Source organism: Thermobia domestica, chromosome 18, assembly GCF_964235325.1.
Source record: "Thermobia domestica chromosome 18, izTheDome1.hap1.1, whole genome shotgun sequence".
NCBI classification, from domain to species: domain Eukaryota; kingdom Metazoa; phylum Arthropoda; class Insecta; order Zygentoma; family Lepismatidae; genus Thermobia; species Thermobia domestica.
This window is the reverse complement of record NC_137471.1, coordinates 132,129,077-132,142,431: the sequence shown is the minus strand read 5'-3', so window position 1 is coordinate 132,142,431 and position 13,355 is coordinate 132,129,077. Positions and strand designations below refer to the sequence as shown.

Genomic DNA, 13,355 nt, shown 5'->3' with positions numbered 1-13,355 from the left:
AGAGACAAAGAACGTATAGTTTTAACTGTGGATGGGAGGAACAATATTGTTTTGTTGAATACACATGAAAACCGGTGTGCTTATTGTGCAATGAAAGTGTGTCTATTCCTAAGAAAAGTAATGTAGAGAGGCATTTCGCGACGAATCGCAAATACTTCGATACTGAATTTCCTATAAATTCTGAACTCAGGAAACACAAAGTGAGAAATCTAAAATCTAAATTAACGCTGCAACAAAATGTGTTTCAAAGGCCTGTTCAACAAGCTACTAACGTAACAATTGCCTCTTTCAAAGTGTGTTATGTGTTAGCTAAAACGCAAAAGGCCTTTTCGTGATGGTGAAGTAGTGAAAGAAGCAATGATTAGTGCCGCTGAATCTCTGTTCGATAGAAACAGAGATAAACATACAATTGTGTCTTCCATCAGTGCACTCCAGTTGTCTCACCAAACTGTTGCTAGAAGGGTGGAGCAGATTTCGAATAATCTGCAAAATCATTTGCACCAGGACTTGCAATCGTGTGATTTTTTTTCGCTCCAGTTAGATGAAAGTACTGATATGTCCGACACTGCTGAGTTGTGCGTAGTTACTAGAATGATTTTTAGTGATTTCACGGTGAAAGAGGAATTTCTCAAATTGCTGCCACTTCATGGGCATACTAGGGGGGAAGATATATTTAACACCTTTCAAAAGTTTGCTAAGGATAGCAATTTGCCTCTTTCTAAACTTGTCGCAATAACAACGGATGGGGCACCTTCTATGACTGGCAGGAATAACGGGTTTCTTGCTCTTTGTGCTAAGGATGAATCATTTCCAACATTTCTATCTTACCACTGTATCATTCATCAGGAAGCTTTATGTGCAAAAGTTTTAAAATTCGACAATGTCATGAAAATAGTAACTCGTGTAGTAAATTACATTAGGCCATCTTCCACTCGTCATCGATTATTCAAAAGTATTTTGAATTTATCAGATGCTGAGCATGGTGACGTCGTTTTTCATGTAGACGTCAGGTGGCTGAATAGGGGCAAGACACTGGAACGATTCTGTTGTCTTTTGGATGAAATCAGGGACTTTCATAAGTCATCTAAGGGTCAGTATTATCATGATCTCGATGATTCATCATGGTTGCTAGATATAGCTTTCTTGGCAGATTTCACTTTCAAATTAAATGAGTTAAATCTAGAATTGCAAGGCAAAGGCCATAACATTTCAGCCATGATAAGTACAGTTAATGCTTTTCAAAAGAAAATGAAGCTGTGGATTGCTCACTTAAACAGGAATTCCCTTTCTCACTTTCCAAACTTCAAATCTATGGTGGAAAAGGTAAATTGTGTTGTTTGTGATCTTTCAAAATTTTCAAAGCATTTGAAAATTCTTATTCTTGAGTTTCGGAACAGATTTGCCGTTTGTAGCACTTGAACCAGTGGTTCTGTTCATCAATAATCCATTTGTCTCTGTTGATGTTATTGATCTTGGTAGTAGGATATGTGAAGTGTTTGGAAATTATAATCTTGAAGATTTAGAACTTGAAATCCTAACTATTCAAGAAGATATAGTTTTGAAATCTTCCTATTGAACTTGTACTAATATATGGATTCTAACGGACAGAGTAAAACACCCCCTTCTGAGCAGTGTTGCAAAAAAATTTATTCCTGCTTTGGCTCAACTTATCTTTGCGAAGTCGCATTTTCTGCCATGTACATGATCAAACATAAGTACCGAACCTCCTTGACACCCTCTCACCTGGATGACGCAATAAGAGCAGCCTGTTCCAGCTACACACCAGATTTCCTTCAACTGGCAGCAAACGTGCAGTGTCAGTCTTCTCACTAGGTATGTATCAATTTTCAAAATAATAATAATAATAATAATAATAATAATAATAGTGATGATGATAATATTAATAACAAATAAATAATAAGTAGTAGTTGTTGTCTAGTAGCAGTAGACTTATTTCTATAGTAGTTTTGTACTTTTTCGAAAGGCGCCCGCACGTCGGAAAACAGGAGCCAGTTGCGCCCGATAAGGCGAAAACGTTAGACAGCGCTGGTCTAGACAGTCTTTTACCAGTAAATGAAAACCTGGTATTGCAGCACGCACATAGGAAAATGACACTTGGAACATAAGGGGTTAATACTATTTTGTACCACCTACGTTTGAAAATTGTTAAATTGTTGATGTTATTGATTTATTGTATTTACAAGAAATGGATATGTTAAGAAAAATGAAAAAGTGAATTGTATTAATACCATTTCCTTCAAATTCTGTTCTTTCAGAGTCCAACAGATCTTCTGATGCTCTTTTTGACTCTCTACTTGGTGGTAGTGGAGGAGGAAGCGAAGATCTCAAGCCTTCATCTGCTCCAGTTAGGAATGAAAATGATAGTGACTCTAGTGATGGAGATTTCGTTCCCAATGATGATAAACCATTTGAAAAGAAAGATCCAGAGCCAGCGAGGACAGTAATTTCAGATGATGAAAACTCATCCGTTTCCTTACCGCCTCCCGTCTTAGAGAAGGAAAAACGTAAGTTGTTATAGTAATTACATTTAATCGCGACCCAAAATACCTTGGTGGTCAAACTTACTTTCAAATCTTCGTTCCTGAAAGACGTAGTCTAAAATCTGATGCAAATATACAGCCTGATGCAATGAGTGCAATAATACAGGGTGCGGCACGTAAAACCGGCCCGTAAAGTGAACACATAAACGGGCACGGTTTTAACTTCAGTCCCTTCAAACACGTCTGCAACTTCTCTCACTCGCATGAACCTGTTGACTCAATCTCCTGGTTGACTTTCGAGGACTTCTTGTCATTATCTCCTCCACCTGCATCTTTAATTCAGGTGTGCAGACAGATGGTCTTCTGTTCCTGGGAGCATTTTGAACCGATCCTGTACGCCGTCATTTTTCAATCAATTCCTGAATGCTGCTTTTTGCTGGCACAGAACGTCCTGGAAATTTCTCCCGAAACAAATTCTTTGTTTTCACAAAAGATCCAGTGAGAATGAACCCTTCAACAATGGCAACACGCAAGGGTATCGAATACGGCATTATCACACACTGACACTCACCCGGCTTAACACAACGAGCCCTTTTTCTCAACTGGTTTCGACAAGTTTCACTGGCTGCGGCTGCACGTGACTGCTGCAGGTCACGTAAGTCGACCCGACCTCGACACGCCATCTCTTGGTAGGAAGGTAGATTATTTAAGTGTTGCCAAAAACACAATATACCAGAATATTACGACGGGCCGGTTTTACGTGCCGCACCCTGTACTTCTTAATTTGCCTCATTTTTGTGGAAGTTGGAACTTCTCACAACCTCCTGAGACCCGGAATCAATCTGAATGTTGCAAAAATGTTTCATTATGGTTTTTATAATAATGAGGACCTACTCAAACGTAAAGTTTCAGTTTTCTTGAAAAACACGTAAAGGTGAGGAAAAGTTGCTCTAGCAACCTTCAGGTCTCATTGCTAAACTTAAGAGCAACGTGTTTTCTGAAGTAAGCTACAATTTTGTAATTATTTTTCCTTTACATTGCTTGTTTCATTAGGGAATGACATTTACATTGCTATATTTTATTTTTCTATAAATATAAACAACTACCAGATTTTACCAATAATAACCTGCTGGTTATTACAGCAATCACCTACTTTCAACAAACATTGCAATCAAACTATTTACAAATTCAGAATTCTAAGTATATGTAGTAATTCCCTACACATTCATTAAAAAAAAAAAAAAAAAATAACTTACAAATTATGAGCAAAAAAATTGACGTACCTCGTCTTACAGGCACGTCCATTTTAGCAGGACTGCTGGTTACTTGTTGACTGTGCTGCGACGTGTGGCGGAATAAGAAACTTCTGCAATTTCCATTACGTTCCTATAAGGTTGCTCGAACAACCGTCAAGTTCACGATCGCTGAAAGTTGAAGCGATGCCTGAAAACACAAGAACCGAATGGTTGCTTGAGCGATTAAAAATTAGCCTCAGGTCACAGGAGGATAGGATAATACGTTTTGTAAGACATTGTTTCCCTATTCTTAGTGGGATGTATACAATCTTGTTTAATAAACCTGGCCACCCATCTTTGAAAAGTGCAGCACTTACCTACAATTGGAATTAAATCAAACAAAAGTGGGCTTTCTTTGGCCAATTGAGTAAAAGTATTTACAAAGTATTAAAATTTCCTATGTACTCTTACTAGAATATAGGCTTCAAGCAAGGTTTGTGGCCAAAATGTTTTGAACAACACTGTATATAATGTAGCCTAACAACTTTTAAATATGATTCAGTAAAGGATAATAATAGTTTCGAGAGTCATTTTGAACAGATATTGAGAGGATTATCGGAAGACCTTTGCGTGAAAATTTAGGGATCTCTGTTAATGATTGTAGTGGGATCTTTATTTGTAGTCTGTTATTCTCGGAGATATGTAATCGTGTATGAGTTTTATATTAACCATATCAGTTGTTTCTAAAGTATCTGAAATGACAACTAGCTACAAACATATTATTGCTTATTGGTAACTACTCAATCCAAGCATGTTCATATACACTTGCCTTGACTTCACAGATTTCCAAGAATCCCTTCCGCCTTGTATGGATAGACCTTGCATTGCCGTTGAATGATCTGGAATGTGCTTTGACCGAGTTACGAGTAAGACGTGAATGTACTACCTCAGTTCTATAGCTAGTAGCTTTGCAGCCAATCAGCAACTTTTTTCAGAGCAATACTAAACATATTCTTACTGACATTTTTTTCTATTAGAAATACCACGCTTTCAATTTGTTATTACGAAGAATCAAGGCAGTTATCAAAATAATGGAAATAACCATGTACAGGATCAGCAATATGTAACCTTTACGATAATTACGACATTCGTACACTGCGATTATCTTGCGTTAGGCTGTGTTGAGTATAAAAATAATAGTAATAAAAAGAAGCAAACTTCTGAGATGAACATTTTTGCCGTTTCTGGGTTTTGATGATTTTTTTAAACTCAACCACTAACTTTATTTTCCTGTAATGAATTCTACTATTAAGGAAATATCTGTACAGCATAAAGTGCCTAGGGGCCCTACGTTTAATTCGGGGTCGGCTGTCTTGATTCATTTTCATACTTTCATTGTAGTGTTTGCCAGCAGGAATTAGTTATGCTGCCCAACATGTTACTTCGTTTGCTCAACCATCTACCAGCATCTAAGTTACAAATTTGTCATATGTGTTCGTGGTGTGCTGAAATTCAAACTGGCAAGCGATAATATTAACAAAGGAACACAAAGTCATTTTTGTTTTGCTAAGAATTACGCTTACATCTCGTTCTTCTGTCGGGGAACGCAATGCTGTCAGATATTCAGTTAGGAGATTCCAATATGAGTTCCGTTGCAAAATTAAAACCATCAATGGCAATTTTGATTATGATAATTTAATATGGTACTAAAACTTGATTATTCACCAATTTTTTTCTTTCTTTGTTGTCGTATCAATATATCATTTACTGTTGTGTCAGTATGTTTGAGATACGAAACTTTGGGATAGGGTTTTTAACTTTCACCTCCTAAATTATAATGACATTAAATATACACAGATCCTTATCAAAATAATGGAAACATATGTAGTTTGCAGCAAGTAAGATGTGTGTGTGTGTGTGTGTGTGCAGCGCCTGATTATTTATCGCATTTTTCCACCAAAAAATTTTCTCCCCCCCCCCCCCTTTTTTGAATGCGCTATTGTACGTTCAAAGTATTTGGAATTTTGGGTTGATCTAGCGAATATGAAACCAGGACAAGAGTGTTTTGCTTGTAAATAAGCAGTCTTGCAGACTGTCCTGTGTGTCATACTTAAATAGGAGGGCAAAACATTTCTCAACAGTAAGTCAAGCGATAGCATCGTGAAAATGATGTCTTTGTTGAAAAGATAGGAACATCACAGCTTACGACTTGCTTTGTTTTTTCAGTCACTGGTATTCATCGTAAAGGAGTGATGATTCAGAAATCTTTTCCGTCTGCATCCGACACGTCAAAAATAACTCATTTCAAAGATGATGATATTTCGTACTGTTGCTATTTTATTTCAGTTTTTGATAGACAGTTCCATAATTTAAATTTCGGTGTATCCTCAGGGAAGGTTACATAAGTAAGTTTCAGTACATTTGTTATATTTTCTTATTGAAATTATAGAATTACGAAGACAGAGTTCTCACAAAAATAAATAGTCAACACGAAGTATGAAAATGTATTATTATTATTATTATTATTTATTCACAAATCGTATTGACTACAATTTTGCCCACTATGCCTAAAGGCCATAATTAAGACGCAAACGTATTAATGCAGTCTACATTTTGACCCACTTGGTTACGTCAGTACGGAAACAACTATACATCGATTGTGTACTTTATCTGTCCCTACCAGGAAGAGGTTTTTCATCTCTCAAATGGGCAAGTAACGTGCCATTGAGTTCAAGTAAAATTAAGGTGGGAGGAGTCTTCCCAGAAATGGGTTGAATTGCGAGCCCTAGCGGGGAAGGAGAGCTTTAGCCCATCTCTCAAATGAGGTACTAACGCGCGTCTGTCATTGTGTCCTGGAGTGTACATGGCTTTTCAGCACGCAATTCCAAACATGTTTGAGATAGGAAAGGCTGGGATTTATCCCCCGATGGCTTCCAAGGGTCCCCAGAAATGAGTTTGACTCTACCGGGTTGTGGTTTTACCCTGGGATTCGGTACCTTACGGTGCTTCAGCATCAAAACGGTGAGATAAGCTTGCCTTAACGCTTCGGCTACCAATACTGAAGATACTGGTAGACTGTTACTCGCTAACAAACACAGTGTTCTTGGGTTTTCTTCCGTTTCCTCCTACTTTATTCATTCCACCATTTTCGTTCATTTTCCATCATCATCTCCTGTAACCTAGCCGGCATTATTTGTCGGACATAAAACTGAAATATCGTTTCATTTTTGTTACTCGGTAGGAGAGTTTCCTCCACTAGTATGTAACCGGGCGTATCCAATTACCCTCCTTGTAAGAGTTTCTTGTGCAGATACTTTTGAATGAAATCACTACCCACCTGAGGACCTACAGATTTAAGGTATCAAGTACCAGCCTTAAGGACGACGACTGCCCACCTACCACGCAGAACAATTGTGGTGGACAGTTCGTCAGACATGTAGACTATCTTTTACTTTTACTTTATATATATATATATATATATATATAAAGCTTCATTAGTTTCTAAACTTACTAAATAACAGAATGGCCTTTTATGTTTACAAAAGTTTTCTGTGAATTTCGACTTTTGTAAGATTTTTCCGTTCTTTTTTACTTCCAGCACCACCAAAGAAACGAGGTCCAAAGAAAAAGGAAGACGGTGAAGCAAAGCCGAAAAAAGCACCTAAAAAACCAGCAGCTCCGAAAAGAAAGAAGAATGTGTCTGATTCAGAAGATGATTTGTTCGAAGAAAAGCCGAAGAAGAAGGTATTCACAGTTCTTAATTCTGTCAGTAACTTAACTTTCGAGTAAAATATAACTTTATATATAGAGAGTGTTTCAGAACACCGTTCTGACACCAAGATAAGACAAAACGTATAGACCAACTTGGGTGCACAAATGCTTCCTTTCGGAGTTATAGGCTGCCGAAAACATGAAAAAATGAACTTTCCATAACTCCAAAACTATAGGACCTACCCTAATCGGGTCAAGACTTCACTTAGGAATTAATATGTGCGTTGTCCAAAAATATATGTTTCAGAATCCTAAGGTACTCACGCAACAATTTTTATAGAGGGAGTTTGGCTACGAGCATATAATTTGAAGTACTCAACAACTACCTCTACAAAAATTGTTGCGAAAGTACGGCAGGATTCTGAAACTTGGATATTTGGATAGGACACGTACCAGTAAATTTTGAACCGACTACGCTAGGTCCCATAGTTTTGGAACTGTGGACCTTTAGATTTTTTCTTTTGCGGGAGCTCATGTGGTTCGGATTCCACGTTAATCAGTAGGTCCACGTCTCATATAGCCTCGCTGCTGAACGGGACGTTAAACTCCTGATCAACTTTAGTTTTCTTTTTTTTTCTTTCTTTCATGTCATTTTTCATGTTTTTAGCAGCGTATAACTCCAAAAGGAAGCATTTGTGCACCCAGGTTGGTCTATACTTTTTATCTTAAAACTGTTACCAGAGTTGCAACAAAATTTAAGAGGGGAAACAGTCTTCAAATATGGTGTTCTCAATCTTTAAGTGAAGGAATTTTTTAAATCGAACTAGCCGTTTGGGCTGTACACTCTTTATCAATTAATCTCTCTCTCTCTCTCTCTCTCTCTCTCTCTCTCGTTCTTTCTTTCTTTCTTTTCGATCGTTACAGTTTCAGCACATTTATTATTGATACTGTTACTTCCTTTACTAAGTTGAACAGTAGTAGTTCGTAAATCAGACATTCGAACTGGAGAATCCACCGCATCCGCGATTTACCCTTTATTTCCTAGAAAATGATCGATTTGCTTTGATCCTTTATTTGTTTATTTTGTTTTATTTTATTTATTTATTTTTTGAAGCCAGATCAAAGTCTCCTAAACAAAACGCTGTCTGAATATGTTTAATAGACTTCTTCCTTCAAGTGTTTGTATAAGGTCCATTCAATAAATAACTGGAAAAGTTGTATAAAAATGCAAAACTTCGACAAAGTTTGTACTTTTTTGTTATTTTTTGGTGGTGTCGTAGATCTATTATCTAGATCTAGGCCCTGGCACGCCTACCTCGCGAACGGGACGCTGGGAATCAATGAAACAAAATGGCCCTTGTAAGTTTGCGCCACTTGGAGCAACTGAGTGTCACACCTCGCAACCTTCACCTTTACACAAACAACATTCGCCATATTGCACTGCCATCCGACGGTGAATTTTGATTGTTTTCAACCCTTCAGCAAACAGATCCAATGACACTCCGCTGCTCCACATGGTGCACACCTGCAAGCGTGTCATCATCTTGTTTCAGATTCCCAGCATCCCGTTTGCGAGGCAGGCGTTCCAGGCCTATCTGATAATAGTTCTAGCACAACATCCAAAAAAATAACAAAGAAGCACAAAGTTTGTCGAAGTATTGTATTTCTTACACAACTTTTCCGGTTATTTATTGAATGGACTTTGTATCTACCATTTGCACAGTACAGAGCAGTGATGAAATCTGGCTTGCTGGATATACGTTAACTCGAAAGCTCATATTCTGCTTGCTGGATGAATGCTTAAATTATAATTTTCCAACATTCCCTGATAATAAGATAAAATTACGGCTTTAGTAACAGACTCAAGAGGGTTTGTTCTTGTTTGTGTGCTGGTTTTATTTCAGTTCATATATTGAAGATTCCTGTGAAGTGATCGTCGCTTATATTCATGATATTAGCTTTCATGATAGATTTTTTTACGTATTCAGGCCTTATACCAGGTGTATAAGCTTAAATCTGCTGTTTTGTAGTCAGAAAAACACGTTTTGTTCATAGAAAGCAAAAAAGAAACTTAAGTACTGTCCCTCGCTAGCTACACTTTTTGCCCACTTCTCGAGCAATTTGTAGGTACCACGCAAAAAAAAAAATCTTTCGAGGCAAACCACTCATCAAGCCATTTGCGGACGTCTGCATACGGATCGAAGTGATGCTCAGCAATGGCGTGGCCTATCGACGCAAACAGATGGTAGTCGAAAGGGACCAGGTCTGGTGAATAAGTGGCATGGGGTAGCACCTCACTGTTGACGTGTGCGAGGCGTTGTCGTAGAGGAAAATCAGCATGTCATGTCTTTGTTGATACTCCGACCTTTTTTCACACAGAGGACGGTGCAATTTGATCAGTTGTTGGTGGTAGCGGTGGGCATTGACAGTTTCATCAGGTTTCAACAGCTCAAAGTAGACGATACCCTGCTGATTCACTAAACACACAGCATCATCTTCCGTCCGAAACGATATGGTCTCGAGGAAGATGTTGAGGGTTGGCTGGGATTAACCCACGATTTCTTGCGTTTAGGATTCCCAAAATATATCCATTTTTCATCGCTCATCGCAGTCCGATGCAGAAACGACTTTATTTTTGTCTGGGGAGCAAGATTTTGCATGTGTGTTGACGTCTCTCCAGCTGCCGATCGATCAATTCATGCGGCACCCATTTTCCGATCTTTTGAACCTTTCCCATGGCACGTAGACGCATGGAAATAACTGCTTTAGTAACACCCAGTTGCAAGCATTTTTTGCAGTTAGATAGCATCCTCGTTCAAGAGAGCCTGCAGTTGACGGTCCTCAAACTTCAGAGGCCGATTTTCACGCTTCTTGTCACTCAGGTCAAAATTGCCGTCTTTGAATCGACGAAACCAATCTCGGCACCTTGTTTCCGATACAGCACTGTCACTAAAGGCCTTCACAAAAACATTCGATGCGATTCGGCAGCCTATTTCTTCAAATGGAAACAGAAAAGCAGATCTTCCCACATATTCTCTATGTTGGGCACAAAATTAGACATGCTTACCAACGGAACCAGTGTGTGTTGTCTGCACTTGCTGACGATGTGCACTGATTCGTGTTGTCAGATGTCCAACTCCTACAAACAACAGATATGGCGTGCCCATGATGGGTTCGTACGCGCACGAACGCCATCTATGAGGAAACAGCGGATTTAAACTTATACGCCAGCTAGTAATTTCTACAATCGAAAATTTTATATTCAGTTCGCTAATGACATCTGTCTATTTTTCTTTCAGCAAAAACCGAAAAAGAAGAAGCGTGACAGCTCAGACGAGGACGACGATGAACTTGGACTTTCTTCTGAAGATGTTCCTCCACCTCCTGCGAGAGAAACCAGTGGACGAGCGAGGAAACCGATAAAATATACCTTTGATGACTCAGACGAAGATTCTGATTTTTAAATATGTTTCTGAGTGCTAGATGCGTGTATGGAAATTGAAAGTGAGGGAGAAAAATTAGTCATACATATTTTTGTACGGATGCTGTTCACACAGTTTGTTGTGTGGTTACTCTGAAAGATACGAAATGTTCTTAAAGTTTTTGTACTGTTCATGTGGTAGTGAACGTGTTTTGTAAGTACCTCCGAAACGTAAAATGATGCTATTGGTGCTGCACAGTGGCTTTCGGTTTTTAAAGAACTGGAATAGTTTTCTACGTTTACAGTGTAATAGGAAATTGAGTTAGTGTTTTCTAGAATTATTCTGAAATTTTATCGTATATGGTTGAGTGCCCAAAAAGAAGGCTTTCGTAGTCATGTTTGTTTTAAAACAAATTTTAATACTGAGTACGATCATAAGAGATTCCAGGTCTGCTGAAAGTTAGGAATCTTCTGAGCTATGTTTTTAGCTTGTTTCATTTTCGCAATTGAACTACGGCGTAAGTTTCATGTAGTCATTCGCATATTCCCCTTCACGTTAACTGTTTTTTCAGTTTATTTTATTTGTTCTTCATAAGGTGAGATTTCGCGTACGAAGGTTCATGTTATATCTTTTTTTATTACTATTTTTTTAAAATCAGTATTTACAGGATAGTTCATAAAAGTTTATCTTCAGAATGGAAATGTTTTAATAGTTCATTGTGTTGAAATCGTTCGTATGTCATTATGTTAAATTATTAGCGTGTGGCAGGTTCTCTGGGCGAACATCATTTATATTTCCGTATAGTACTTGTTTTTAAAAGTCTATGTATAAAATCGTCGGAGGAAGTTCAGTGTTTTATTATGTACTTTTATCTTATTCTTTTCTCATTGTAAATGATGCAGTTCAAGAGTACAGAACACTGATACAAACTATTGTCATTCTCTTTTAAAGTTATTACCAATTTGTCTTAATGGTAGTGTAAGTTTTGTTTAATATAGCTGATTTCATATTGATCATCTCGCCTGGAAATTATGAAGCACATACAGTAAATTTGTCATGAGCTTCAGTTCTTGAACATGCAGTAAAAACTTACAAACGTACATTCTAACATCACATTGTGACGAGGACCACTGCACAAGTTATCATATTTTATTGTGTACAATCCATTTTACATTTTCCAAGGCTGATCTTATTTACCATTCAAGGACAGATTACCGAACTTGCTGAAATTTCAGCGTAAACTATAGAACAAACAATTTGTGTGTTCTGTGGCAGTAAACTTGTGGTTAAAATAATGTATGTTGTTACATATTTTAGAGTAGCGTAAAATACTATTGATGACAGCTAAGTAAAGCTACATTCTTTATTCCTCCATTCCAAATTACTAGATATTAAAAAAGAGATAAATTGAAAATTCTTAGAATAGTAGGCACCTTTCCTGTGTGTAATATATAGTCTTGCTTTCCTATGAAGGCTGTTCTTTGTACTGTATTTTCTTGCTAAACTCTCCCTATAATAATATTAAAAGCCCTCGATGTGAACCTGACATTTTGATAAATAAATATGTTTATGTAAAGCTGTGTTTGTTATTTCCTGAAACCTTTTTCTTTTTGCCTGTTAGTAGTTGTAATGGTTGGTAGAATACAAGGCAAATTTATGATTAGTGAATCTCAGCACATTAGGAATGAGTAACACATGATCTTTCCAAATGAAACTTCTGCAGTAAGTGCAGTAAGTATTATAATGGAATTGTGACCATTGACTGTAGTGCATTATTGGTTAACCTAAGTAATTTCTATAGTTGTTGCAAATTATGTGTAATGACCAGATCCGTGTATCACTGACCATTGGAGCAAATCTAAGCGTGCTTGTGGTTGTACCGACCATCTCTAAAGGCTTTGAGCATTTCAAGACTAATCAAAAACAACTGTTTTGTACACTTTTGGTCATAAAGAGGCTTTCAGAGTTAGACCAGAAAATTTTCTTTCCGATTTCAACGTCTACACGCAAGAAATTCTATTTTCCCTTGTCACAGAGTAACACAAATAGTACACTATTAGGAAAATTTTCCAATTGTTCAAAGTAATTTCTACCACGCATTATACAGTTCTTCATCCTTTGAAATTAGTCTTCAAACAAATCTTGCTATGTTTTGCCACAGATCGAGACACACACATCATTTCAACCTTTAGGTCATTATCGCTTATAAAACGTGTCCCTTCAGTCTGTTCATGTGGGGGAAGAAGGCGAACATACGTAAAGGAGGTCAGGACTATAAGAAGGACTGTTTTGTTACGGGCCAAATGTTCGGAGCAAACTTTGGAATTTATTGTATTGGAAGAACTGTCTATCTTTAGTTGGACCCAGCTTCTTGAGATCTTCGACAACTTTAAGCAGGATTTCATCGCTATACCACTTCCCTGTGACTGTCCTCTTGAGTTTCCAACATACAATAACTTCCTCTGATACTCCCTCACAGACACATG

At 37.6% G+C, this 13,355-nt stretch overlaps 1 protein-coding gene across 3 annotated transcripts in view; it reads left to right on the top strand.

The window, feature by feature from the left end:
• Window positions 1-12,445, top strand: part of Top2 (DNA topoisomerase 2) — a 144,651-nt gene extending 132,206 nt beyond the window's left edge. For all 3 annotated transcript variants that reach the window (XM_081746017.1, XM_081746018.1, XM_081746016.1), the window contains exons 26-28: window positions 2,277-2,525; window positions 7,335-7,480; window positions 10,747-12,445. In XM_081746017.1, the coding sequence (XP_081602143.1) occupies window positions 2,277-2,525; window positions 7,335-7,480; window positions 10,747-10,911 (560 nt within the window). In that variant the 3' untranslated portion in view covers window positions 10,912-12,445. The remainder of the gene's footprint in view (window positions 1-2,276; window positions 2,526-7,334; window positions 7,481-10,746) is intronic.
• Window positions 12,446-13,355: the final 910 nt, after the last annotated feature.